The following is a 26,186-nucleotide window of genomic DNA, read 5'->3' on the forward strand; positions in this document are numbered from 1 at the left end:
ATTGTTCAAAGCTCAGCAGCTGCACAGAGAGAAAGCAGGGCACGTGTTAGTGGAAAACTTTTATTAGAAAAAAATCCTTCAATAGACTATTTTGTTTCCTTTCTTCCTCTCCCATTCCTATAACAAACATCCCATGGCTGAAACTCGCTAAATTGTGAAAAAAACATGACAGTTATTGTATAAAACTTATAAAACCTGTTCCTACATGTGCTCAGGGACCTCTCCTGGCAGGTATTCCTGGCTGTGGGAGAGGCCATGTGCATGCAGGTGCAGCCAGCGTGCTGGAAGGAATCTGGGAAAAAAAAGCACTTGGTTGAGCTATTTGTGAGGCCACAGTGTGTTCTGTGACCTGTCCCAGATATCCAGGTACAACCTGAGCTGTGAGATTTCCCTGCTGCTTCCCACGGCTCTGCTGGCTTTGGGGTGAAGCAAAATGTTCTCAGCCTAAACTGTGCTTTCCTTACCACTCATAGAAAATGCTGGTGTGAGCTAGAAGCCTTAGGAGCCCTTTGCTGGCAGCAGCCCAATATTAAGACAGTATCAGTGGGAGAACTTCCTGGGATAAACGTGCCCTTCCCACTGCTCCAAACCTCCGAAGTCAGGCCAGCACCAGCTGCAGCCTGACTGTAGGTGCCCAGGGGCTCTAGCCAGTATAAATCCTATTTACAGGAAGTGCTAGAAAATTAAGGTGAAAAGAAATTCCAACTTGGTACGAAGCTTGCTGGTGAAAGTGCTGGGGACTCCCCTCCTGTGCCGCGGGTGGTTAATCCGTCACTTCGCTGTAATAGTATTTCTGGGCAGCGTCTGTCATCTTCCAGTCAGCAGCACGGAACTCAATGATCTCCAGCAGCAGGAGCTGGGACAGGGAGCTGAGCCCCTCCTGCAGTAGGAAGCCGTCTCGGAGGAGGGAGAAGAGCTCATCCATCCGCTGGGAATTCATCTTCTCCAGCTGCTCGCCGATGCGGTGGAGCTGCAGGACCAAGCAGTCCACCTTCAGAAGGAAGAGCAGATGGCTGAGCACAAAGCAATGGAGAGCTCCTCTGCACCCCCTGGGCTGTGCTTTGTGCAGGTCCTTGGCAGGACAAGGGGCACATCAGCAGCTCTCCCCTGCACTCACCTCTTCCTCCTTCTGCAGGCTGTCGGGCTGTGCCAGCCGGAACAGACAGTCATAAACGGGGTTCACCAGAGCCATCATGGGCATGTTGTTCACCTGCAAGGAGGCAGGAGCCATGTCACCTTTGGGCCAGAGAGGGAGGAGTCTGCAGCTATTTCAAACAATTGTTTCCTTGCTGCTCTCCAAAGGAGATGGAAGCAGGATTTAGTTGTGCTGCAAAATGCCATATTGGTGGGATTTACATTTGAGTCTCCAGGAACCAGAGAAGCTGAACAAATGATGTAAAAAACATCTATTTTTAAATGTAAGCAGATAGTCTTGGGAAATACACTTGTTGCAACAGCATTTTTCCTTCTTACAGCTCTACTTGCATCATTTTTACATCTACCCTAAGCAGGAATCCAAGTTCACACACTGCACAAAGGCCTGCAGACAAACTCCGTCAGTACGTCCCCCCAGGACCCCATAGCAACTAAACCAGTCCAGTCTGGGGCATATGGGAGCAGACAAATCAGAGGATTTCAAACACCAGGTACAAAATGAGGAAGCTGAGACTTTGTGACTGTTTGTGGAGACTCTTCCTCTGCCTCCCCAGGCCTGTTGCTTGCCTGTAGGTAGCACCAGCCCTGGCAGCATCCTCATGCTGAGAACCAGCTCTGGCCCCCACGGCCCTGGGACTCCCACCCAACACCCCTGGCATCTTGGGATGCCAAGGCCCTTCTGGCACCCCAGGCAGCAGCAGCTGGGTGCTCCTGCCCTGGCTCCTCACCCTCAGGTAGTCGAAGATGTTGCAGATGAAGGTGACGTAGCAGATCCAGGCCTGGAGCGAGCGGGTGCGCAGCTCCTCCCTGTCCTTGTACTCCTGCTGCAGCCGGTTCAACAGGCTCCTCCGGAAGATGCTCTGGCCAACTTGTTTGCTCTCTGCCTACAATCCCACAAAGGCAGGATGGAGGGATGAAACAGGGGTGTGAGAGGCGCAGGAGGATGCTGGGGGATGCAGGACCATGCAGATACCCTCTTGTGATTCCCAGGCAGAAATGCTGCAACTCACTGCCTGTGCTCACCCACTGCTCTGGATGCTGCTACTGCACGGGGCAAGCAGCAGGAGAGGAAAGGTGGCCAAGGGGTCAGAGCATGGGGCTGGGGCAAAGCCTCTTCTGGTCCAGCTGGGGGACAACCCACACAACATATCCCAAGAGTTTTGCGGTCCAGCAGGAGCTCTCACCTGGATGATGGTGTAGCAGATCCGCCCTGCCTCCTTGCTGAACACACAGTCTTTCAGGGACTGGTCCACTATAATATTGGCCACTTTCTCCAGGTCCACATTGCTGGGGTCTGCAGAGAGGAGAAACACTGTCAGGACCCAGCCCTCTCTGGGCCCTGATTGCTTTGGGGTGTCTGGAAAGCATCCCAGGTCAGTGCATAGCCTGGTACAGCCATGTTGAAGCTGCACATGGCAGGGGAGCTCACAAAAACCTGCTGACCTTTGAGGGCTGTTTTCAGCAGCTTCTGAGTCTCAGAGTCAAACGACTGTATTTTGTACTCTTCTTTGCCCGTTTCCCCCATGACTGGATTCCTCCGGGGGCCAGAGTCAGAGCGACAGATGGGCTAGTGCCAGTCCCTGGGGAAAGAGCACAGAGCTTAGTTGGACAGAGAGGCAAACCTTCACCTGCCATTCAGCAAATCCCTAGTGCTGGAGCACACACAGGCTGTTATCCTGACAGCTCCCCGCCCCAAGGAAACTCCTCTGTTATTAGGGCACCAATTCCAGCCCTAGATCCAAACACATCCTCACTCCTACATCTTTTTAAGCCTTGTTTCCTACCAGCCTATGATAGGACTTCATCTTCAGAGCCTTTACGTTCTTCTGATATGAAAAACATGTTACAGACAAAGCAGACCCAAAATATATCTACCTTGCCTCAGAAGGCTTCACAGTGGCTGTATCACAGGGAAGCACACACTGCTCCCTTGTACCTTTGAAAAACCAATTTAGCTGGTTTCACACAAAACCTGGGAAGAACCAAAGCTAGCATGAAAACATCCAACACACGCTCACCTGAGCACCTCTCCTACCCCAAAGCCAGGCTCCCTCGGCTCCCAGAGAGTCACAGCAAGCTCCACAGCCAAATCCCCAACAGCAACAGCTCCTGTCTCATCCCCCTGCAGTCAAGCACAGCTCTGCAGCACCAACAGAGCACCTAAATAGCCTCTGGATTGATTTTCTTCTGCTCCATGATACAGAAAAGAAAGCAAGAGGGTACCCACAGCACAGAGAGGAAGGGCTCTGACGCGCACACAAGTTGATCTGCTGGATGCGAAATGCTGGGCTGCCAGACCCGCAGCACAAACAGGACAAGGCAATCGGCCAAATGAGTTTTGCCAGCTCGTCGAAATTCCTCGGCCATTACTCACCCTCTCTGCAAACACCGGATCAAAGCCCAAGAGCCCATCACCCTTTAGGGGCATGGGCAGCACAGTGGGCAGCCCGACCTCTCGGACACAGCACTTGCCATGAAGCTGTGGCACCCAGAGCAGAGAGCAGCCCCGTGGGGGTGACAACCTGCTGACACTGCTCTCATAGCCAAAGCTCTCACCTGGCCCGGGACCTGCACAGGTGTCTTTCCCAGGTAGATTCACAAGCAGCTGGTTGCCCTCCGTGCCATGCCTGGTTGGCAAACACCTTCCCAGCTGACCTCTCCTCCTTCTGCACTCTCTCTCTGCACCTGCACTCACTCTCTCCTGCTGCACTGCCAGTGGAGCAGCCCGAGCTCTCCAGCAGCCCCGTGTCCCACCAGCAGCATCACCACGCAGAAGGAACCTGGCAAGAGCTCAGCACTGCACACAGCGAGGCAGGAAGTGCCCGAGCCCGTCTGGCAGCGTCTCTGCCGCCGCCGCCGCCCTGCCCCTCTCCCGGAGCATCCATCCCCATGGCTCCCCGGGACGGGCACGGCTGCTTTGAACTGCCGTGCCAAATAACCCTACCCAGAGCAAACCACAGCGTGTCAACACCAAACCAGGCGGGCCTCGCCTGCTCTAGAGCCTCTGCTGCCAGGACCACCCTGTCTGAGAGGCTGGTGGCAGTGGATGACACCGGGCACAGCATCGCCCGTGGGTACCAACTGCTGTTCTGCAGTGATCCCCACTAGACGAGCTGTCCCTGGGACTGACAGGGTTGGGGTCAGCGCCCTCAGTCTGCCGGTGACTCACCAGCCCGGGTGCCAGGGCCATACCCTGCGGGGACACGCCTGGCAGGAGGGGCTGGACAAGCCCCGGCCACTGCAAAGGGAGAGACAGAAGCGCAGCGAGTCGCCTCTGCCGCCCCTGAGCACCCGCCCGAGGGGCGCTACCAGCCCCCAGGACCCCCGTCCGGCCCCACCGAGCCGCAGGGGAACGCCCTGCACAGAGACGCCTCCGGCCCGGGGCACCTGCGCCACCGGAGCGTCCCGAACCCCCGCCGCTGCCTCCCGCCGCTCCAGCCCGCGGGTGGCACAAGCCCAACGGCCCCCGGACGGAGGGAGCGGCGGATCCCGGGGAAAGCAGCCCCGCCGCTGCCCCGGGCGGGGCAGGGGGAGCCGGGCACAGCCCCACCGACCTGCCGGCCGCCCCCGCTGGGTCCTCCGGCCGCCGGGACATCGCCGGCGCCTCCCGGGCCCCGCGCCCTCCCGGCACGGCCCAGGTTTCCTCTTAGGTCATTTCCTCGCCCGAGCCGGGGGAGGGCCGGGCCGGGCCGGGCCGGGAGAGCGCCGGCGGCAGCGCCACCGCCTGCGAGCGCCGGGGCACGGCGGGGCCGAGCCCCCGCACGGCCGGCTGCTCCCTCGGGAAACTCCCTGGCACTTCCCAGGCACGGCCGGCTGCTCCCCCGGGCACCCCCGTGAAACTCCCGAGCACCCCCCGGGGCACGCCCGGCTGCTCCCCCGGGAGCCTCCCGGGGAACTCCCGGCCACCCCCGCAGGCACGGCCGGCTGCCCTCCCCGTTCCCCCGGGCACCCCTGGTTGCTCCCCGGTTCCCCCGGGCCTCCCCGCCAGCGGGTCGCGGGCAGCACCTACCCCTCTATCCTGGTCTCCCGCGGGGCTCTCCCGGCGCTCTCCGGGTGAAAACAGCGTTTATTCCACTCTCCCCTCCGGGCCAGGGCAGCTGCAGCAGAGTGGCATAAAAAAATCAATTGAAAAAAAAAAAATCAGGAAAGGGGAGATGTGCTAAATCAACGCCCTGCAACAAGAGCTGAGTATGGCATAACACACTTCATGTTTTTCCTCTAAACTCCCAACCGTTTCACAGGGGAAGAGCCCCCCGGGGGTGAAGCCTTTGCAGCAGAGCAGCCAGGCTGAAACCAGGGAACGGCTCAGGAAACACAGAACGAGCAGTTTGGGAACATTTTCTGCAGCACTGTGTGGCCTGGCTGGAGACAAACAAAGCCTCAACTCACCCACTGAGGGTGGGTGGCTCAGGACTGGCTGCTGTGGCTCCGACAGCCCCTCTTGGACACAGCGATGGGATCAGGCTGCACAAATCCCCCTTGGCTGATCCCTTTTGGTGAGGTTCTCAACTGTGATACCCAATGCAGAGGGTACAGTTCTGCTTGCTGCTGAAGAGCACCCAGGAGCCAGCGATGGGAAAAACAGATGGCTCCTGCCATCTCACACTCTGGGCCCTGATTATCCTTCCCTTTTGGGCCACAGTGTTCCTGTGGGGTCCAGAAATAGGCACCAAGAAGAAAGGAATAAACCCACTGTAGCCAAACATATGCATAACAAAATATTTAATGTACCTTGTCTCAAAGGTAGGCACACGTTGTGCTCAGATGCTTTCTGAAAACAGCAGCTGCGAAAGATCCGCTCAGGCAACACAGCAAAACACCACAGAGTTACAGTTCTACATCACAAGAGAAACTTAAACCTGAATTAAACACGATCTATTCCAATCCCGACCGTAAAACATTCATTTCTTTTCAAAAATGATGCTGTGTAGCTCTGGATGAGCATCCTGAGAGCAGGACTGTCCTAGGAACTGGAGGAGCCAGCCAGTGCTGCAGGAAGCAGCGTGTTCATCACAGACCTTGTGTGTTCACCCGTCCGAGGCCGGCTCAGCGTCGTGGTGGAGCCAGAACAACTACAGCACGACTCCTCTGCAATGCTCTGCCTGCTAAGGAGGTTTTGGACTGTTCTGATGGTAAAAGGCACTAGAAGAAAACAAATGTGACCGCTGAGCAGCTTGTGAGGTGAAGTGCAGGCAAATCCCCGTGATAGGATTACCTTGGAGAGAAATCCCACTGGCCAATATGGGGCACAGTCACTGCGTTGAGTCACTTCACACTGAGCCTCCTTGAGTCACTTCGCACTGAACGGGAGCAGCAGCTTCCAAGAGGAAATCTGTCCCAGCATATGGGAGAACAAGGTGACTACAGATCTCTCCTCCTCTAATTCTAGGAAATTTAGCTCCTAACAGTGTGTGTTTTACCAGAGCAGCAGCAGAAATAAGACCTTGTCCTCCTAGTGGTTCTTTCAGCCTCATTCCCAAAGAGAAAACATTTCTGTTACAGTCATTTCCTCCAGCAAAATGCACATGAGAAGTCTATGAGGGACAGGTGCTGCTGACCAGAGACAAGTGACTGTTGGACGCAACTCCCAATATTGTCTAGTTGAGGTTGTCATATCTTTCTCCCTCTCTCACTGGAAGCCCAGGTGCCTTTATGGGCCTGTAACATTTGTGACTCACAGTCCAAAAGGCCCTATGCCAAAGCCCTCTGACCAGGGAGTGTCTCTTCCACAGCCTGGGCCAGACTGGCACAAGTTAAACTCCGACTTTGCCACCTGTTGGGTGGAGGCAAGCTCAGTTAATGCAGAGTTGAGGAAAAAACTATCCCAGAGAGGAAAAGCTGCTCCATACTCCCCAGTGCTGCCCTCTCTGTGGGGCAGACAAGCTGCACATGCCTGCATCACCCACAGCACCCCAGAGGAACGTCAGCAGAGCACTGACTTTCCTCTTCTTTCCCACTGCTGAGTTCCCAACCAGTTTCCACATTTTGTGCAGTTTAGTGGCAGCTCTTTGACACAAAGTGGAAAACAAGTCTTGCAACGTTCAGACAGGACGGATGAGTCCCATTTCCTAAGGAAGCCTAGGTCAGCACTGAGCATTCTCTGCTGTGGCCTGTCCCTGCTAACCATGAGAGCACTGCTCTCACCAGCAGCCAAAAGACAATAACAAACCCAACCTGTTTGTGTCTGTTTTGAAATGAGACATTTCTCTCTCTCAGAAGGATGTCAGGAGGCTGAGTTCATTCCTGCTTATGATGTCTTTCCAAGAAAAACAGGTGAACAATAAACAAAGGCAAGACATTGTTAAGATTTTGAGCAATCTCAGAAGAGCCTAAATAACACATGAAGATGCCAATAGGATTGAGGCACTTTGAGAAACTTCATTCCACATTCTTTGCATTTTCTCCTCTGAACAAAACTGCCATTTTTAGAGTACATGCAGCTCACAGCCCCTCTTTGAGGGTCACATATCGGCCTCCTGCCTGACACTGACACTGCTCAGGGAATTTAATTTTATGCAGCTCTCAGTCACCTGCAGTGAAACAGCCACTTTGCACTCCAAGATCTCAAACCACAGCAGACATAAAGTTATTTGGCCCGGGCTTGCAAGGAATCTCTCCAGATACCTCAGCCACCAGTGAAACAGCTGCTTTTTAAAAACAGCCTCTCACAATAGCTCAGGATAAGTGAGCAATGCTGATACGTTCAAAACACCAGGAGAAGTTGTGTCAACGGAATGGAATTGGTCACGCTGGAATTTGGCCAGACCATTTGGGATTAACACCCTGGATACTGCAAAAGAGCTGGGAAAAGCTCTGCTTTAAGAGAAGAACCATGAAACCATCCTCCAAATAACTCAGGATTCTGAGTTATTCGCCCCTCACAGATGATTAAAGTTTGTACAGCAGGGCTCTTCCTCGGGACTCTTCCACACAGCCCAACCACACCCTGCCCAGCTTGAGAACACACAGAATAAAAGAGGAGGAAGAAAGTAATTTTCCTCTTTTCCACTGTTACATAAATCAGAGTTGTTGGTTGTTTTGCTGGCTTTTTTAACCACTCCTAAAACCTTTGAAACTCCAGAAAAACACTTCTCCGGCTCTAATTCAATCATCCTTCTCTTGTGAAACACCACCACTGCTCAGCCAAACAATTCCCATTTGATGTTCATTCCTTTCACTTCAGCTAATCTTGTCAAAACATTTTCATCTGTTAGCGCCAGTGTAGGACTGAGGTTCAGAAATGTTTTGAGGCCACTACAGAAATACTTGCTAGAAACATTCAAAGGTAATTGAATTATTACTAAATAAATAACAACAATAATAAAAATTTATGAGTTTCCACAGGACTTTCCCTTCATTATTCCAACTTAGAGTAAATATTTCTGAACTCCACACAGCATTTGTTTACTTGCTGCATTGAAGCAAAGAACCCTGAAGTAAGAATTAGGCTTGTGCGTTGAATCCCTTCAGAGCAGGGCTCTTAATCTGCAGGTTTGCTTGTGAAAAGTAAGAGTGAGGCAATGCAAACCCCTAAGAGGTGCATGGCCAGACATACCCAATAAGAGAAATGGGAACTCAGGATACAATCAAGCTCACTGGAGTTAAAGAAAGAGCAAGTCTGGGTCAACATGATCAGAGAAGACTCTGTGTTTAAGGTGGCTGGGAATGCACAGCCAGCAAGTGGTGACCAAGCAGCATCAGCTGGCAGCAAAGGAAAGGAAAACTGAGGGCCTGTGCACTCAGGTGGTTTTACCTGACTTCACTCCAGCAGAACAGAGTGACCTGTGTAACACCCAGACAAGGATTTGGTGCAAACAGCAGGCATAGAGCAAGGGAACAAAGCTGTGCAGCTGCAGCACTAGGAAGGGGTGTTTGGTCGGTTAAGCTGCACTAGGCTGGGTCAGAATCCCTCTCTGGGATCCAGGGCGACCTCAGAAATTCACCCACTTTATTGGGTGCCTTTCCAGAGCACAGTTGCTGCTAGGGAATGGTCTGTTTGTTCCCTTCTCTCCATTAAATGCGTGCTTATGAGAGGACACAGAGCTAATGAAAGTGCTCAGTTGAACAGCCTCCAGCAAAGCAGTTCAGTGTCTCCAGCAGAACTGCAGTCACCTTCTCCTTCTGCTTGGTCCCAGGAGGTGATTTCCCACAGGCTGGAGGCACTCTGGGAGCTCTGGCCTTTCCAACATGCTCGTGACAGAGCAAAGCCACGAGTCTCCCCTCCTGAGGAGAACAGGCAGCCACAAACATCCCTGTCAGCCTTCCTTCCTCCCAGTGCTGTTGGGGCTCTTCAGGGTGCACAGGAGGCTGCAGAACAGCTCATACCAGAAGAAGACGAGGCCAGTGGAGAGGGCAGCCTTCAGCAAACTGGGGGAAAGGCCCTTAAAGAATCCACCTGAGCCCTCCTCCCGCATGATCTGCCTCATGCAGTCCAGGAAACCCCTGTACGTCCGTACCTGGGAGAGAAACGGCAACAAGATTAAACAAGAGAACTCCAGGATGACTGGAAAACAACACAGAGATCTCCAAACTATACCACAGAAGCATAATCTCAGCATGCAGCCTGGAAATGCTTTTCTGGCTACTATTATAACTACGTGAAAGTTTCAGAGAGGCAGTTCAGAGAGAGCAGGATGGAGGAAAAGTACACATTTAGCACCAGCAATGGCTTATGCAGATCATTCTAACTGCAAAATTTCTGTGCAACAACAGCATGACTTTAATTTTATGGCACAAGTTTACAAGTTTGTGAAGTTTATTTCAGATTATTTCAGATTGTGCTGCTACTGTTTTCCATCCCCTTCACTCTTTAAGAAGGGAAAACTTATGGGTTTTTTGACAGAAAGAAAACACATCTACAGGACTTCAAAGTTTCCAAATTAGCTGTCTGCATGTCATTGTGTCATACTGTGCAGTTTTAACATCCTGTGACACATCAGTGCTAAGAACAAATTCTGTACTTTGCAGGAAGAGGAAAAGCATCCAATGCAATCAGTTAAGACTTCAAATTCTTATCCCAGAGTTTCTTAGGGTACAGACTGATTTCTTTCTCAGATCCAAGGAATCTGAAGGAAAAACATGAACACAACAGGTACCACTGGTGGATCGTCACTGCATTCCAGTGCACTGGACTGGCTCCATAGTCATGAAAATCCATCACTTCCAACACTTCTCACCTGCCCAAAGGCTGCCCGACCGTGCTCAAAGCCACCCACTTGCAGTCGCTTTTTGACCACGTCCAAAGGGTACGTGAGGGTTTTGCTGATGATCCCAGCACAGCTGCCACAGACAAGGTTTTTAATGTTGCCTGAGAAGCAGAAAGGTAAGAGGATAGCAGGGAGGGGAAAAAAGAGGATTAGCAGGAGTTGTGATTAAAGATCATAAGACGTAGGTAAAAAAATCACTTTTCACTAGAAGTAAGGTCAAAAAGGCCCTTTGAAGTTACATGACATAGTTTGGGCCACAGCACCTCAATCTGTATTTTCTAGGTCAGGCTCACAGCGTCCACTGGAGCCAGAGCCCAACAGTTCCTCTTGGTCCATTACACTGACTTATGGTTTTGCTCTGCCAAACCTAACCCCCAGTCACCAGTGAACTTGCTGCCAGGGGATGGAAACATTTTCATGCTGACAGCAAAAGCCTGGTCACTGGATATTTTGCACCCCTGATTGCTCAAACTGACTTATTGTGGATTGGAATGTCACAAGTTGGCACTGCCTGACAATTTCAGAGGCTTGTGGGAAATAAGTTCTGTGTCTTCCCAGAGTAACATGACGCAGTTCAAGAAGAAGACCCCTGGCCTGTGACACTTCACTTTCCCATCCACTCATTTCCATCATGGTTATTCCATAACAGGAGCTGTTTGTAAACTCCACTGTACTTACTTTGGCAATATCTGTGCAGGGATAAGAATGAGAGGTGGGAAATACAGATACTTTTCAGATGTTACATCAAAAAGGGTGAAAGGACTGAGAACTGAGCTTACATCAGTCACCCAGACTAACATTCCTCCTCCTTCTCTCCTGACTGCAGACATCACTGCCCCAAAGTGCCTACCTCCTTTCTTTCCTTCAGCTGGAATCACCCATTCTGAAAATTGCTGCAGGATGTTGTAGAAGAAGAACTGGAGACCAGCATATGGGAAGATAGCAATGAGTGTGGGGGTCAAACCTCTGTAGAAGGTCCGAGGCCCTTCCGTCTGGTACATGGTCACTATTGCATGGCGAAGGTTGGGGTAGATCTGGATGAGGAAGAGCAAACCAAAGGTCAGGTCATTTCCCAGTAATGGGGATAGGAATTTCCCATCACCCAAAAAACAACAGACTGTTTTAAGCACAAAGTGATGAGCAAGGTGACTTTGCATACCCTCAAACAGAGTGACTTAGAAGAAAAAAGGCACAGAGCTGAGTCCTGCCACTTGCATCACAGACATGATGTTTATTTTTGTCTCAACAGCTCTGCTTATTCCTGCAGCACAGTTCATATAATAGATATTGTGATTCTACTGCAGGCTAAGTAAAAACCCAGAAATGGCTCTGATACAAATCTATCTACCTCTGGTTACTACAGACCTAATTTACATGGAGACCAAATCTTGTGTAAATAAGAACATGAAACACAGGTGAAAGGTAACTGGTTTCAAATATCATCCCTATCATTACCTAAACATGACTCTGTGTAAGTGGAAGATTTCAAAACCACAATGTTCAACAGCCTGAGGAAGGGATTGTATAAATGGCCAACAGGTGAAGTGAACACTGAGTTATCCTGTTAAGGACAGTTTCTCCTTTCTGGATCATCTGTCAGGAGTCAAACACAATCAGGAGCAGCAAAACATAATTAAGAAAGCTGTGTCAACAGCACAGTGGTAACTTGGCAACGGCACGAACACTGCCCATCACAGCACCTGCTCTTTCATTCTAACCCACAGGCCGTGTGTGCTTTCAAACCTCCTGTGTTCAGACACGTGAAATATCGTGATAGTGCCAACCCCTGACCCCTCAGCCTCACCTTGGGCTCTCCCTGAGCAGCGAAGCGGGTGCGCAGGGTGTCCACGGGCTGCACTGCCACGGTGGCTGTGCAGGCAGCCAGGCCCCCGCAGACCAGGTGCACGAAGGAGCCGCGGGCGCTGTACGAGGTGACGTTGTGCACCAGCTCTGTCAGGCTCTCAAAGGCCATGAACTTCCAGAAACAAACGGACACAGGTCAGGAAGTTGATTCTTCTGACTCACAGGGATCTCCCACTCCTCTCTTGTTTCACCAAGAGCTCCGCCCCCCTGCTTGCAACCACCTTCTCTGTCTGTCCTTCAAAAGTCCTCCCCAACTTGCAACGTGTAAAAGTCACTAAGCAGCCCAGGGAACACCTGGGATATTCTGGTCTCTGACACTTCTGCTAATTCTTGCATTTGGAATCATGAAAAACTCACTTTAATGCTCTGTGTACCCTGAAGAGCATTTACTGTGTTACAGATACACTGTTGGTTACCCTTTCAACCACTGCTCAAAAAACTATTGTTAATATTTACAAATTAACAAGAAACATGCTGTGTAAAACACCCTCATCAGCTTCACTGATTTTTTCCTAACAAGCCCTTATAGTGACAGCACGAACAAAAGCAAAAAACTACCCTGGCTTGGGACATCAACAGTGTCAGGAGTAAACAGGGCTTGCCTGTGACACCAGATATAGCCAGAGCTCAGTTTGCTCTTGTTGTGCTTCTGGCTGCTCAGCAAGCTCAGTAATATTAACTCAGGAATTATACATCAGCTTTATACAGCTACACATCCTCGAGACTGGCACTACTTCGTGTCAGTGCAGTGTAAGCCTGGGCCTTCCCACACCTGCCCACGCAGGGAAGGGAGTAGGGCAGTGCCCTGTGTGCTCACACTGGGCCCAGGTGATGTCAGGTCACCTCACCTGAACAGCTCCGTAGCCAACTGAGAGGAACTGAGCGGGAACATGGCCCTTCCAGAAGGCTCCCAGGCCCTCCTCCCGGAAGATGCGCTGCACAGCTTGCAGGATGCCGTGGTACTTGGCCGTGGGGTTTCTGGAGGAGAGCTGCTCGATCTGGAGCTGGAGGAGAAGGGAGAAAATATTTTCCATTTCACACTTCAACAAGGTTCAAGCGTCCAGTTCAGGAATCCACAACCCTGTCAGCCAGCCAATGCTAAAATACGACATTCTGCCATCCCACAGAACCAGACCCAGATCTGACTGGGATGTTATTTATGTGGGGCTCCAAAAGAATAAAAATGTGCATGAACACGAAGGTAAGCAAGTAGGGATGGGGGTGAAATTCAGTCAGGTAGTGGAAACCATTCACAAAATCAGAGAAAGAGAACAAACTACGAAAAACACGCACTCCCATTCAAAGGGATCCCATTCCCGCACAAGTTAAGTTATGTAAGTAGAACCGATGGTCACAAGACAGCCCTGTTACCTTGGGTAACCTGTACACACCGCCGGTGAGGGCTGAGCAGCAGATTTAGTGCTGTCTGGCTGCACAAGTGACCTGTTCACCCGGGACAGGATCCGCTCTGCTCCCTGACAGGCTCTCCCACCCGCTGCCCCCGAGCACGCCGCGAGCGAGGCACCTGAAAGCGGATCTTGAGGACATCCAAGGGGCTGATCAGGACCCGAGTGACCAAGCCGGACGCCGACCCTGCTGCGGCCGCTTCCACCGTGGACACGCACTTGGCCTCGGGGTCGTAGCCCACCATGCCTGCCGGGTGTCCTGGGCAGGGGGAAGGGGCTGTGAGCCCTCCTCACACACACGGCTCCGTCCCGCGCCGCGTCCACAGCCTCACCCCCCCGCACGGACCCTCCACCCCACAGCCCCCTCCTCGCCCCGCAGGCCACACAGACCGGCCTCACCACCACCCCCGCGTCCCCACAGCCCCGCCCGTGGCAGGACCGGCGCGGGTCGCAGCGGATCCCCGGGGCCACCGGGGGTGTCGCGGCCCTGGGCCGGGTCCCGCCGCGCCGCCTCAGCCACCGGCTCCGCACTGCGCCTGCGCCGCGCGGGGGCCGCTGGGAGGTGTAGTCCCGGGAACGGCGCCCGCCCCGGCTCCGCAACTTGTGCTGGATGGGGCGTTCACGGGACCGCGGGGTCAGCGAGGCTGGAAAATACCTCTGGGATCATCGAGTCCAACCTATGACCGAAAATCACCATCTCAATCAAACCATGGCACCACGTCCAGTCTTTCCTCAAACATCTCCAGGAAGGGGGATTCCACCACCTCCCTGCACAGCCCGCTACAATGTCTAATCACCCTTTCTGTGAAAGAATTCCTCCTCATGTGGAACCTCCTCTGGTACAGCTTGAGCCTATTACTTCTTGTCCTGTCCCTTGTTCCCTGCGAGTAGAGCCCGACCCCCCTGGCTCCCCCCTCCTGTCAGGGAGTTGCAGAGCCAGAAGGTCCCCTGGAGCCTCCTTTTCTCCAGGCTGAGCCCCCCCAGCTCCTTCAGCTGCTCCTGGTACTCCAGACCTTTCCCCAGCTCCATTCCCTTCTCTGGACACAAGAAGAGCAACACAGCCCTGCACAGTCCCATGAGCCAGAGCCATGAGAGGGGAAGGTCAACTTACACAACCGTGGCAGCTACAAATACTTTCTTGCCTCTATAAAGCACAGGGGAAACAGGGTTGTCTAAGCTACCCCAGGAACAGTAGCACACCACTTCGAGCAACATGTTCTCTTATGGCATAACAAAAAAACCAAGGGCTCCGAAACACACTGCAAATTTTCCATACTAACTTCTGGCACAAATACAGATCTAATCATAGGAATATCCAGGCATTTCTGAGCAACCACCTTGACATCATCATTTGAACATAATAACCAAGAGCAACTGTTTAAAGAACAACCAAGCTCTCCTGTGGGCCTTTTCCTGACATGTATCACAATTGACTACAACATTCACATTATTCACAGGCATTTTCTGACCGTAAGAAAAGGCTGGGGAGAAGCTGCAGAGCCCACGGACCAGCCACAACAGCCTGAGCCCCAGCTGTGCTCACACCAGCCACACACCCCCCTTCCTGTCTTCAGCAAGACACTCCACAAGTGTCTGAACAATGATGCTCAAGAGTCCGAGCATTTTCAGGCCAAAGCACACCTTGCAGCTTTTCCCTCCCACAGCAGTTTAATATCATAAAAATTATCTCAATCATATTTTGGTCAATTCACTGAAATAACAGACAGATGCTCAAGTGAAGAATTCAATGTATATTTATTATTCACAGTTAATTACTATCTACCAAATGCTGCTGCAGAGTTAAAGGATTAAGTACATAGGCCTTTTTTTATTTAAACACTGATTTTTTTTTTAATATATATACACACACAAGACATATGTCTGCAAGGCTGCATGATATACACCAATTCCAAAATAAGGAAACAATCAAATGGTCCAGGTGTAGAATGCCATAGATTCCTTTTCCAATCACTTTACAAAGAGGGAAGAAAGTGAGTTGACAGCTAGCAAGGAGAGGGGGAGAAAGTAATACTCTACAGGATAGCTCTCTCTTTCATTTGCTGGAAAATTAAAGTGTAAGGCAGAGTCCATCTCAGGAGTAAAACACTTGTAACACTTAGTACAAAAAAAGGCACCCTCCAACAAAAGATTGCCCGTGCTCAGACAGGGCGGGAGGAGATCTCCGCTGCAGGTTTGGATTCGTTGGTGGGGTGAAGGGATCCAGCCAAATGGCCACCAAAGGAAAAATAATGCAACTGAAGATTGGCACAGAGCGTGGTGTGGATTGATTGCCTTCCTTCCGTCCAATTCAATGTCAAACCGCCCCGGTGAGGGGCAAAGGGCCGCCAGAGCCGCCCCCGGGGTGCGGGTGGGGAGAACAGTCACGGTCACACACAGCCTGCTGTGAACGGGAGCTACTCCAACAGTAACACTGACCTGAGGAGGGAGGAGAGACTGGAGAACAGGGATGGCCAACTCCACTTCTCAAGAGCAACACGACTGCAAATGTTCCCTATCCAGGCCGAGGAGACAGGCTGGTCACATGCGTCACATAGAGACATTCACTAAGAGCGTAAAGGTTTTTCAAGCACTATTTCTTGAGGTTTCTCTGCGTCATAAAGTTTTCCATCAAAGGAATGTACATTTTATAGGACATGTCAGGGCTATTATTCCTCAGATTCCCCCCTTAACCCTCCCTCCCCAAAATATTCTTCCTCATTTTCCCTAGTCATAACTTTCCCCTTTCTCTTACTTCTTTTGAGGCTCCTGGTTGCAGCTCTCCACCTCTGAGCAGCCTAAGTTGCCACTTGAATGCCTTGATTTTATTTTCCTTGGAATAAGGGAAGTTGAACAGTAAGACAAATCTGAAGATTAAAGCTCCATCTCTGTTTGTAGATTTTTCTCAAGTGTCCATTGATAAAACCACCCTCTTTTACCCCCTTCCCCCAAAGTATTTATTTACATGTAGGCAGAAAAAAACCCCTCTGAAAAGCTCTGGACTGTCCTTTTAACTTAAAAAATAATAAAAAAGAAAATAAGGGAAAGGCACTATGGAAAAATTACAGAATGTGCTCAACCGTACACCTTTAAGAAAAAACAAAAAAGCTGTCAGCACAGCATTAACAGACTTCAGTTGTACATTGGAGTTTCTCAAAGCAGCTCTGTGACTCAAAAGAAAAAACAGAACAAAAAGCCACACAACTCTTCTCCCTTCCTCTGCTTGGAAGCTGCTGAGCTTCAGAAGAAAGTGCCAAAGGAGAAGAGACAATAAAAGTTAGATTAACACCTCATCTTTCCCAGGCAAGAAGAGCTGAATGTTGAAGGCAAAAGCAGAGACTGATGATTTTTGTTTTTTTTTAAAGGCAGGACTGTGGATTTGGTTCTTCTCTCATGTCCCTTCATGTCAAATGAAGACCGTTTGCAGAGAGAGAAAATACCAGCAGAGTTTCTCCCTTTTCCTTTAACTGCATGGCTAGGACTTTATATGGCATTAAAACTTCATGCACTGATGGACAGAGGAGGAGGGGGAAACAAGAAGAGTTGTGGTGGTGCGACCTTAAGTGACCTTAAAACACTCATTCGCGACAAGAGTGAATAAAAGGGGATAACCCAGGAGCAGCTGAGGAAATTTGTTATTTTCATTTTTCTCTCTCTCTCTCCTTTTTTTTTTTTCTTTCTTTTTTTTTTCTTTAAGATAAGTTTTGGTGTGTAAGTTGAACTCTTCCCCCCCTGCCCCTGAAGTTCCGTACTGAGGGAAGGAGGATCACCTCACGGTGAAAGGTGACTCTGGTTTTATCGCCGTGTGATTTTAGGTCACTGGCTGCAGTTAGGCTCTGTATGTGTATTTACTGTTTCTCTGGTTTCCTTAAATAATCTCTAATATTTATCTCTAGATGTTCCGGTTCACTGGGGTCACGTAGTTGCGTGGAAACATGCCCGTCTGTCCGCGGCAGGCTCCCTTCCACCAGTTGGGGTCAGAATTGTCAAGGACTTGGATAAAGTCTCCACGATGGAAGCCCAGCTCTCCTTCCTCTTGGGGATCAAAATCAAACAGGGCCTGAACGTATGTTGGTTGCTGAAAGGGGAAAGAAAAACATATACAGAGTGAGAATCACCCTCGGCACTCAAGACAGCTGCTCCCTGGGGTGGGAGCTGCACTTACACCCCAGTTTAGCAATAAACATTCTGGCTGTTTTGTTTCCCAGCTTCCAATATCTGCAACAAGGTGCTGAAATGGGAAAGCACAGGCTACAGAAGACCTTAGAGAAAAGACAAGTTTCTGTGAAAGAGCTGAAATAAAGAGAGCAGATAATTCTGATGTTTCTCTAGTATTTTTCAGTCTTTGTGATCCACTGGAAATCTGTGCTCTATTGCAATAGAATCATCTTGCTGCTTATTCATCCTGTTGTCACCTGGCAGCACAAATATTACTAATCTATCTGTGATACACAAAGTTCACCCTAAAAACTGGATGTTGGCATTTTACACATTTTCCTTAAAACTCTCTTCTGTCACAGAAGACTTTGCCTTGTCAGCGAACACTTCCATTCTTATGCTAACAGTTCATTTAAAATGCATTTGCAGTCTTGAAATCATGAGGCCAGGAAGGTCTCTTCATGCTTGTCCTTTTCAGCCAGGTATTTTCTCATCCTCTGTTTACCCCTGACCCAGCAGTGCAGAGCCACATGTTAATTCAGACAGACCATGACACAGGGTGCAGCTGGAGAGCAGTTTGAATTCCTCACCCTTTTCTTCAAGCTAGAACCAGAATGCTGCACGCAGAAGGCAAAAGGATTTATCCAAAATTGACAAAACATGCAGTTACATGCAATATAACCCTCTGATTGACCTGGGAAATTAAACAAAACAGAGGGCTGGATACACACAAGCTGCTCTGCTGGCACTTCACAGTAGTTTTTGGGTTTTTGTAACACTGGCTAGATCCAAACCAGAGTGGGGATGTTCCATATGCTGCAACCATCTCTTCAGGAAAGCCCAGCACCAAATTCTCACTGGATCTGGAGGGGTGCAGTTCTGGCTATGAACCAGCATACAGCAGAACAGAATCACAGAATTGTTTAGGTTGGAGAAAACCTTTAAGATTACCGAGTCCAACCATTAACCCAGCACTTCCCTATCCTTTCTTACTGTGTCCTATAACAGGAGTAAATCCATTTTTAATTCAAAGGAATCAGATGATGTTCCTGCAACAGAATCCATAAACATTACAACAAGCCAAATGTTCAAGCAGCAACAATAACACTTTGCCACAGTTCAAGGGAGACCTGGGAGTGCAGGTAGTCTTTGCACAAGAATGCAACTTATTTACCAGTGTAATTTTGACAGCAGGATCTAAAGACACACTTCCACAGACAAGAAAGATCTCAGTCAGCTTCTTTCCATCCCTATTCATTTACACTAAAATGCAATCCCACATCAGACTGTGGATTGGGCTGTAACAGCCCAAATAGCACACTCTGCAAGGACACTTCTCTTACCTGTGGCACCTGTTCAATGTCCCGGAGAAATATCTGCTGGTTCCTGGAGACAGATGTGGATCTGTGATAATCTACCAGCTCGTTCAAAGAATTGAACTTCACCACCCAGAGGAAATACTTGCCAGCCCCATCTCTAAGCACCTTGAAGTGCTGCACATCATTTCCAAACCTGTGTGGAAAGAATGAAACACACAGAAAAGCACATTATTAGTCACCAAGCACTCCTCTTTTGGGGTCATCAGCACGGAGTTTGGAGCGAAAAGGTCCTTCAGGGCACAGTGAAAACTGTCAATGACATTGATAACAGATGCAGCCCCACAGCTGGCATCCAGCACACGTACTTCTTGATGTATGGTGTGTACAGTCACCTGTGTCCCTGAAGATGGTGCAGAAAATCCCAAGGACAAATGCCATGGACTTTGCAAGGTCACATTAACACAGTTGCATCCTGGTACCTTCCACTTCACATCCCTAAATACAGGATTTCCAAGTCAAACAGCACAAGCACTTCAGTTTAGCTCTTCACACCCAGCAGTTTCACAACTGACTCCAGCCAGTTTCAATTTGTGTCACTCCTGCCGTGGTTCTGTGCTTGTCACAGTCCCAGTCCCTCCCTCCCACAGCACCACTGGGCATGTGCAACAATGCAAAGCATAAGCACCAATCCCATTATAGGCAAATTCCTCAGAAAACACTGCCATGGGAAGGGTAGGATTGTCTCTTCTGGCAGCCAGTGTGGATTTGTGTAAAGGATTGTCTTATGAAACAAAAAGACCTCTCTGGTCCTTAAAAAAAAAAACCAAAACCAAAAACTGACAAAACCCCCTCCAAAATCCATCCAAAAAAACACAAAAGCCCCTCAAACCCCAGAATGTCTGAAAGGTGATGCTGCACACATAACAAAGCAACTTCAGTTCTGTGTTAACAACTTTTTCTGACAAATTATGGCATTCAGTTGAAGCTACATTTCCAACAGTTTTATGCTGAATAAAGAGGAACTCCAAAGAGGTCCATTGGGATTTTCCAGATGAATGGCACGTCGGTATTTTTACTTCAGCCTAAAACACTGAAAACAGAAGATAACTGTTCCCACTTGGCATGCACAGCTTCCATACACCGGCTGCAGAAGCAGACACTGCTTTGGCTACGAAAAGGTGACATGGAACAAATTGTGAGAGCTGCCTCTGCTCTGCCTTCCTCAGCCTGGGAGCTTCTCACCATTTAAAATCCGACAGATCACCGTTTAGGAAAAGGACTTTTCTAAATTATACAAACAGAAAAAACCCACACAACTGAGACATTACCACCAGATGGCAACACTAAGCTGAACAGGAAGGCAGAGCAATGCCATTGTAACTTTCTGTTTCTTAAAGGAATGCACTTTCTGGAAGGAAGCTTCCATTCATATCTAATATTCCAGCTCAGATGATTGTAACCAAGACAGAAATATAAACATCTCTAAATTCAGGGGCCTTAATCCAGTTTGTTGGCATGACTCAGTGCTGCTGTGCAGCAGGACAAAAATTTGGTTACAGACCAAAGATGACCAGAAAAACAAACAAACCTTGTTGAGACAGATCACTGATAGCCACAGAAAATACAGCCAACCAGGAATTGCGTATGAATAATAAAAAATGTTAGGATTCTAAAGAAAATTTTGTTTATTTATGGTAGGAAAGGGAAAGATTACAGAAAATAATAAAAAAAAAAGCCAAAGTCAACAAACTCCCTCTGACCCCCATCCCACGTTAAATTACATCACATGCCCTTTCAAGTTCCTAATGCCTCTATTATACAGTGACTTTGGATCACAGAACCATAGAATGGTTTGGCTTGGGAGGGACCTTAAAGATCACCTGATTTCAACCCCCTGCCATGGGCAGGGACACCTTCCACTAGACCAGGTTGCTCCAACCTGGCATTCCAGGGATGGGGCAGCCACAACTTCTCTGAGCAACCTATGCCAGGGCCTCACCACCCTCACAGAGAATTTCTTCCTAACATCTAATCTAAACCTCCCCTTCTTCATAAGTGCCTGGGACTACATGAGCCATGTGCCACCAGGTCAGTCCTGTGGGATCATGCAAATCAGAGCACAGATATTTGTTCTATTAGACAGGGAATAAACATCACTAGAAGAAGAGAAATGCTGTGGGGCAGGCATCTGGAAAATTATTCCTGCTCCTCAGCATTGACAATTACCTGCCCTTTGCTCACCAGTCCAAAGGAGCAGCAGATCCCTGATTACCACATAATTGCTCCTGGGCATGACTTACTTGACTGAGAGGGAGAAGTCCCCGGGAGCACTCTCACTCTCCCTGATGAGGAAGGCACCATCATGTCTCTGTTTGCCCAACATCTCCTCAGCCTTCGCTCGGGGAATCTTTCCAAAAAACCACCTGCGTAGGGAGGAAAAGAAAACAACAGGAAAAGTTAAGAATTTTAATCCCTTCATGGAAGAACAAGAAACATCACAGCTATAGAAAGATCATGTCTATGCACTGACCCATCCTGCACAAGTGGAAAGTGCATTTTGTATAAAAATCAATTTCTATTCTCTTTTAGATCGGGTGGTAAGACACAACTACTTCACTGAGAGAATCAATATCTTCATCCAGCAGCTGTTTGCTCCTGCAGCTCAGTCCAATCTTTCTGAGCCCTACCAGAGTACTGTGGTCCAGGACAGGTATCATCTGTCAGAAAGCTGAGGCAGGTGCCAAGAGAGCAGTTACACACAGACCAAGTGAGAAAAGTTCCTTCAAGGTCTCTGCTTCATTGCAGAGGAGTCTGAGCCAGGCACACGATTCTGTTACAGGAAAGATGCTGGTGGATACTTGTTTCAGAAGCCTCTTTTCTTGCTTTCTCCTACAGGCAGGACAACCCAGTAGCTTTCACAGAAGGAGTCACATGAAGTAGTTGCCTCGTGGAAGCCACATCCAAAATTCTCACCAGCCACAGGCCAACCATAACATTGAGGCTGAACCTCCCTGGGGCCACCCGAGATCGTCAGCACTGACCAACAGCCCCGGTCACAGGATCCTCACCCACATCTACATTTGCATTTCCAGAGTAAACCAAGATTAAAGTCAAACAAGGGCTCAGTGGACTGTCACATGGCATGAGAAAAGCAGAACCATCTTCACAACTAAAAAGTGGAGCTTTCAGTTCTGGGTAACAGATCACCCAGGACAGCAGCACTTATCACAGCCCATAACCACACAGAGGACTGACCTTAGAGGAGAGCATTTCATAACAAGAGCTCTACTCACACTGTCTGCAGTGAAGGGTTTGGTGCAGCAACAAGACAGGAGTTGCAGAATCCTTCCCGAAACAGTCGCTCTTAAGAGAAGTTGAGGCTTTCATGAAGTCACAAAGTCACCAGATATTTCTCTCTAAGAGGAAACTGTCTCTAGGGGTGAAGGAGGACTGATTTCTCGATTAACAGACACGTTCAACTTGCTTGAAACTCTCGTTGTGTACTTTTTAAACCCCAGAAATCTTTCTCCCTTAACCATCCTGTTTCCAGTGATAAAGAACTTCCTGGTATTTTGTACTTTCTGGCTGGTTTAGCACCTGTGCTGCTTCTGGGTACCTGAGGTGGTGGCAGAGGTGCCCCTCACTGCACTCTGCTGCCTCAAAAATCAACCAAGAGAACCCATTATGTGAAACTCCCTCAGAATTCAAAGGTAATGTATTTTTTCCTGGGCTTTTGGCACTATTGTCACAAAGACAAGGAAGTCCTGAATTTTGCCTCTGCCAAATGCTACATAAAGCAAGCTTTATACAATGATTTGCGGTATCTCACCATATTTCTTGTTTACAAAATGTCTCGATCCTGTTCAGTTCTCAAATAATTCTCAATTAGTCACATATGACTTGAAAGTGAAAGCCTCATCTTAAAAAAACACAAACAAAAAACCACCTCATCCATGTCTGTAAAATAGAAGGAAAGCCTGAAAGAGCTTAACAGAATCCTTCCTGAAGGCTCAGCAGTACACCCCCTATTTTCCCCCTAAATTTTACTGAATCACCACAAAGTAGAATTGTACTATCTGATTAAAAGGATTAACACTTCCAAAGTGACAATACTCAAAACTCTTGAAGTTTTCTGCCAGCTGCTTCTAAGGCACTTGAAATAGAGAGACTTTCACAATTCTTGAACTTCCTTGCAGTTTTATGGCTTCACTATCCCATTAGCAAGAGAAAAAGAACCCGGCTAAAAAGATGAAAAGAAGTCCCACAGAAGGAAGAAACAAAGGAAGTTACTTTGCAGGACTGATGTCTACTTTAAAGCACACTTGAAAAGCAGCAGAAGTGCTGTGCACATATGACTCTTTGCTACAAACTGTCTGAAAAAATGAACAAAAATCACAGCATGTCAAAAACCCCACATGGAGAATTAGGCAAAGTGACCACGATGTTCCCAAGAGCTTGAAGGGCCAAGCCTGATAACACTTGTCTCCAACTAGCTCTGCAATGGAGCTGAAACTCAGCCAGTCAGCACTGCAGAACCAAATCCAGGCATTCCTGCTGATGCTGCAGAGCCAGAGGGAGATGCACGGATTGGTACAACACAGGTTCTCATTGCTTCCAGCCTCCTTTCCATCGGCAGTTTGGCAATTCTTTTGGCTTCACTTCTCACAACCATTTCACTTGGCCCATTTCCTCCACAGAAATCACAAAGCTGCAAAGTCAGACCTCAGCAGTATCCCCAGGACAAGCTGGTTATGAACACAAACACCTGAGATAGCCTGGATCAGACTCGTGGGGTTTCATAAACAGCAAATTCTTCCCCTTCCCCCTTCAAGAGAAAGGTGTCCTGTCACTGAACTCTCTGCTGTGCCTTCACAGGAACCTCCCTGCCCAGAGCTTCCTGCAGCTCTTCCCTGAGTGTCCTGTCTATCTCTGCTCACATCTTTGCTTTGTTAACTGAGGTGGCAATTCAGATTAACCCTTCAGAGCCCAGGGCACTCAGCTGGTGACAAACAGGTGCCACATATTCCTTTCAGCTTCGTTTGCTGGTAGTTACAAAGCAAACTGTAAGATTTGCAAAATGCAAGAGGAAACTCTGCATTCAATACCAGCTGTGTGGTTGGAGGATTTCAGTCTTGGATCCTTGGATAGGCTTTAAAGCCATTTTAAGTCGCTTTCTTCCCAAAACCTCTTGAAAATGATTTGACAGTAGTCTGAGAAAAGGAACATTTTCTTTGTGACTGGTAAGCTGCCTGCAGTTTGCTTTTTATATGACCTGTATGACTAGAGAGCTCTGCATTACAGCTAGGCCAACATTATGCTATAAAAACTTCTGCACAATTTCCCAGGGTTGTTAATGCACTAGTTAAGACTCCCAGCATTGCTGACACATGGAGCTGACTCCATCCAGATGCCATCAGCAGTTTAAACATCTTCAGATAAGATCAAATTAACTATGCTTAAAACCCACGTCCAAATTCACCCACTTGCAGGCTCAGATATTGTTCATTCCCTTTTGATACAAAAAAAGTGAAAACTTGACAGCTCTATCCCTCTAAAACAAAATACCTTGGATGATCACAGAATAAACTGATCATCACAGGAGAAAACACCAGAGTACAGCTCAAATGCCTGCAAAACTGTTGTGAGAAGATGCAACCATCAAATCAATGAGAGAGAAATTGCAATGTGAATTTGTGATCCCCAGTGGCACAATCAGGGTAAACAAGACATGTTACTGCAGAAAACAAGGCTTTAAACAAGTTTAGAATTTTCTTGTGTGTCCTTACTTCACTTCCCACTTGACTGCAGTAAAGTATTACACCTCCCTTCTTGGGGCACAGTCCCTCAGAAGCTTCCTTCTGCTATTTAAAAAGAGCCCTTGGAAAAATAATCCTTGATTGCATTTAACTGAAGTATCTTCATTATATAATGACAGCCAACACTTAAATCAATCATCAGTTTTTGTGATCAAATGAAACACTACAGCTCCTTGCAGAAACCTTGATTACAGGTTTTGCTGCTCCCCCCAACCTTTCTCTCCCCTTTGAATCTGTTACCCAGAGCTTGCTGTTTTCTTGTTCAGATGTTGCAGGATCTCAAAGGCTGGCAGAACCAGAGTTTAGTAGCAGACAGCAGAAATACATGAACTGACACAAAGAAAACACCCAGTCATGAAATGCTACTGTTTTCACATGCTGGATTCATTATATCCAAGAGATGTTCACAGTAGTTACTCAAGGGCAGTTCCCTGGAGCAGTAAATCAATGCAAGGACACTTGTGTGACAGCACACAGGCTTTGAGGTTGGCCTGTCTTGTGAGGAAGGTGTCAGATCAGATGACTGTTAGAAGTCCTATCCAACCTAAACAATTCTGTGATTCTATACCGAGGATGTGACAGACGTACTACAAATTCAGCCCCAAATATCCTTAAACACTTTTCTGGTGAGCTGTGAATGCCATGGTTTTTACTCTTAGCTGCTCAGTGGGTAAAATAGAAAAGCATGACAGAAACACAAAACACTCTTTTTCTGGGGCAGTGGTGGTGACAACTCTCTAATAAAGAGTTTTCTGCTGGTTTATGCCTGATAACCCCAAGGTTCTGACCCTAAAAAACACCAGAAAAGCTTCCCAAAATACCCTGCTATGCAGCTGCTGTGAAAGGAGTTACACAAACACTACAGCCAGAGTCAACTCAGCAGCCATCCTTTACCTGCCCACGCATTTGGGTAGAGCTGTAAGTTACATTTTAGCAGAGAACTTCCTTCTGTTTGAGAGGATGTGCAAAGTCAGAGCAAGGGAGCCTCTCCCCAGAGCTCAACTTACGGATGTGGTTTCATTTCTATGTAGTTCTTGGGAATGAAGCCGTCCTTTCCGTTGAGTTCTGCCTTGTACCAATTCTGATCGCACTCTTCATTCAAAACCTGGAGGAAGCAAACAAAGATTAGGCTTAGCACAGGTCAAGGTACAGCAAAACTGATGAGGGTACCAGGTTGTTCTTCCCACCCTTCTTTCAAAACTGCTCCTGTGAGATGAACCTGTAAAAGTAGTGGTGGTGTCTGTTCCACTGCATCTAAGGAGCGTT

At 48.6% G+C, this 26,186-nt stretch overlaps 3 protein-coding genes across 9 annotated transcripts in view; all 3 read right to left on the minus strand.

The window, feature by feature from the left end:
• Positions 1 to 46: 46 nt before the first annotated feature.
• Positions 47 to 4,819, minus strand: MIF4GD (MIF4G domain containing). The gene is made up of 6 exons (XM_051797924.1): positions 4,710 to 4,819; positions 2,599 to 2,735; positions 2,340 to 2,449; positions 1,884 to 2,039; positions 1,118 to 1,210; positions 47 to 991 (listed from the first exon to the last, which is right to left on the minus strand). Exons 2-6 carry the CDS (start codon positions 2,678 to 2,680, stop codon positions 764 to 766), a joined length of 669 nt encoding a protein of 222 aa, XP_051653884.1. The 5' UTR covers positions 2,681 to 2,735; positions 4,710 to 4,819; the 3' UTR covers positions 47 to 763.
• Positions 4,820 to 5,164: 345 nt separating this feature from the next.
• Positions 5,165 to 14,162, minus strand: SLC25A19 (solute carrier family 25 member 19). Of its 6 annotated transcripts, none has more exons than XR_007906338.1 (7): positions 13,750 to 13,991; positions 13,073 to 13,228; positions 12,166 to 12,336; positions 11,212 to 11,395; positions 10,332 to 10,462; positions 5,887 to 9,611; positions 5,165 to 5,252 (listed from the first exon to the last, which is right to left on the minus strand). XR_007906338.1 is itself a non-coding variant. In XM_051797917.1 (7 exons), the coding sequence occupies exons 2-7, from the start codon at positions 13,873 to 13,875 to the stop codon at positions 9,411 to 9,413; spliced, it is 969 nt and encodes a 322-aa protein (XP_051653877.1). In that variant the 5' UTR covers positions 13,876 to 13,889; positions 14,151 to 14,162; the 3' UTR covers positions 5,861 to 9,410. The 6 variants fall into 6 exon arrangements, 4 of the variants coding, with proteins under 4 accessions (XP_051653877.1, XP_051653876.1, XP_051653878.1 ...); XR_007906337.1 differs by lacking the exon at positions 5,165 to 5,252 and adding an exon at positions 5,259 to 5,802; XM_051797917.1 differs by lacking the exon at positions 5,165 to 5,252 and adding an exon at positions 14,151 to 14,162 and having other exon boundaries at positions 5,861 to 9,611; positions 13,750 to 13,889.
• Positions 14,163 to 15,361: 1,199 nt separating this feature from the next.
• GRB2 (growth factor receptor bound protein 2) overlaps positions 15,362 to 26,186 on the minus strand; it is a 54,362-nt gene continuing 43,537 nt past the window's right edge. For both annotated transcript variants that reach the window (XM_051797922.1, XM_051797921.1), the window contains exons 3-6: positions 25,928 to 26,025; positions 21,405 to 21,527; positions 19,129 to 19,297; positions 15,362 to 17,705 (exon numbers count right to left, since the gene is read on the minus strand). In XM_051797922.1, the coding sequence (XP_051653882.1) occupies positions 17,520 to 17,705; positions 19,129 to 19,297; positions 21,405 to 21,527; positions 25,928 to 26,025 (576 nt within the window). In that variant the 3' untranslated portion in view covers positions 15,362 to 17,519. The remainder of the gene's footprint in view (positions 17,706 to 19,128; positions 19,298 to 21,404; positions 21,528 to 25,927; positions 26,026 to 26,186) is intronic.

Source organism: Manacus candei, unplaced genomic scaffold (genome assembly GCF_025592945.1).
Source record: "Manacus candei isolate 608988 ecotype Guabito, Panama unplaced genomic scaffold, ASM2559294v1 h1tg000047l, whole genome shotgun sequence".
Taxonomy (NCBI): Eukaryota; Metazoa; Chordata; class Aves; order Passeriformes; family Pipridae; genus Manacus; species Manacus candei.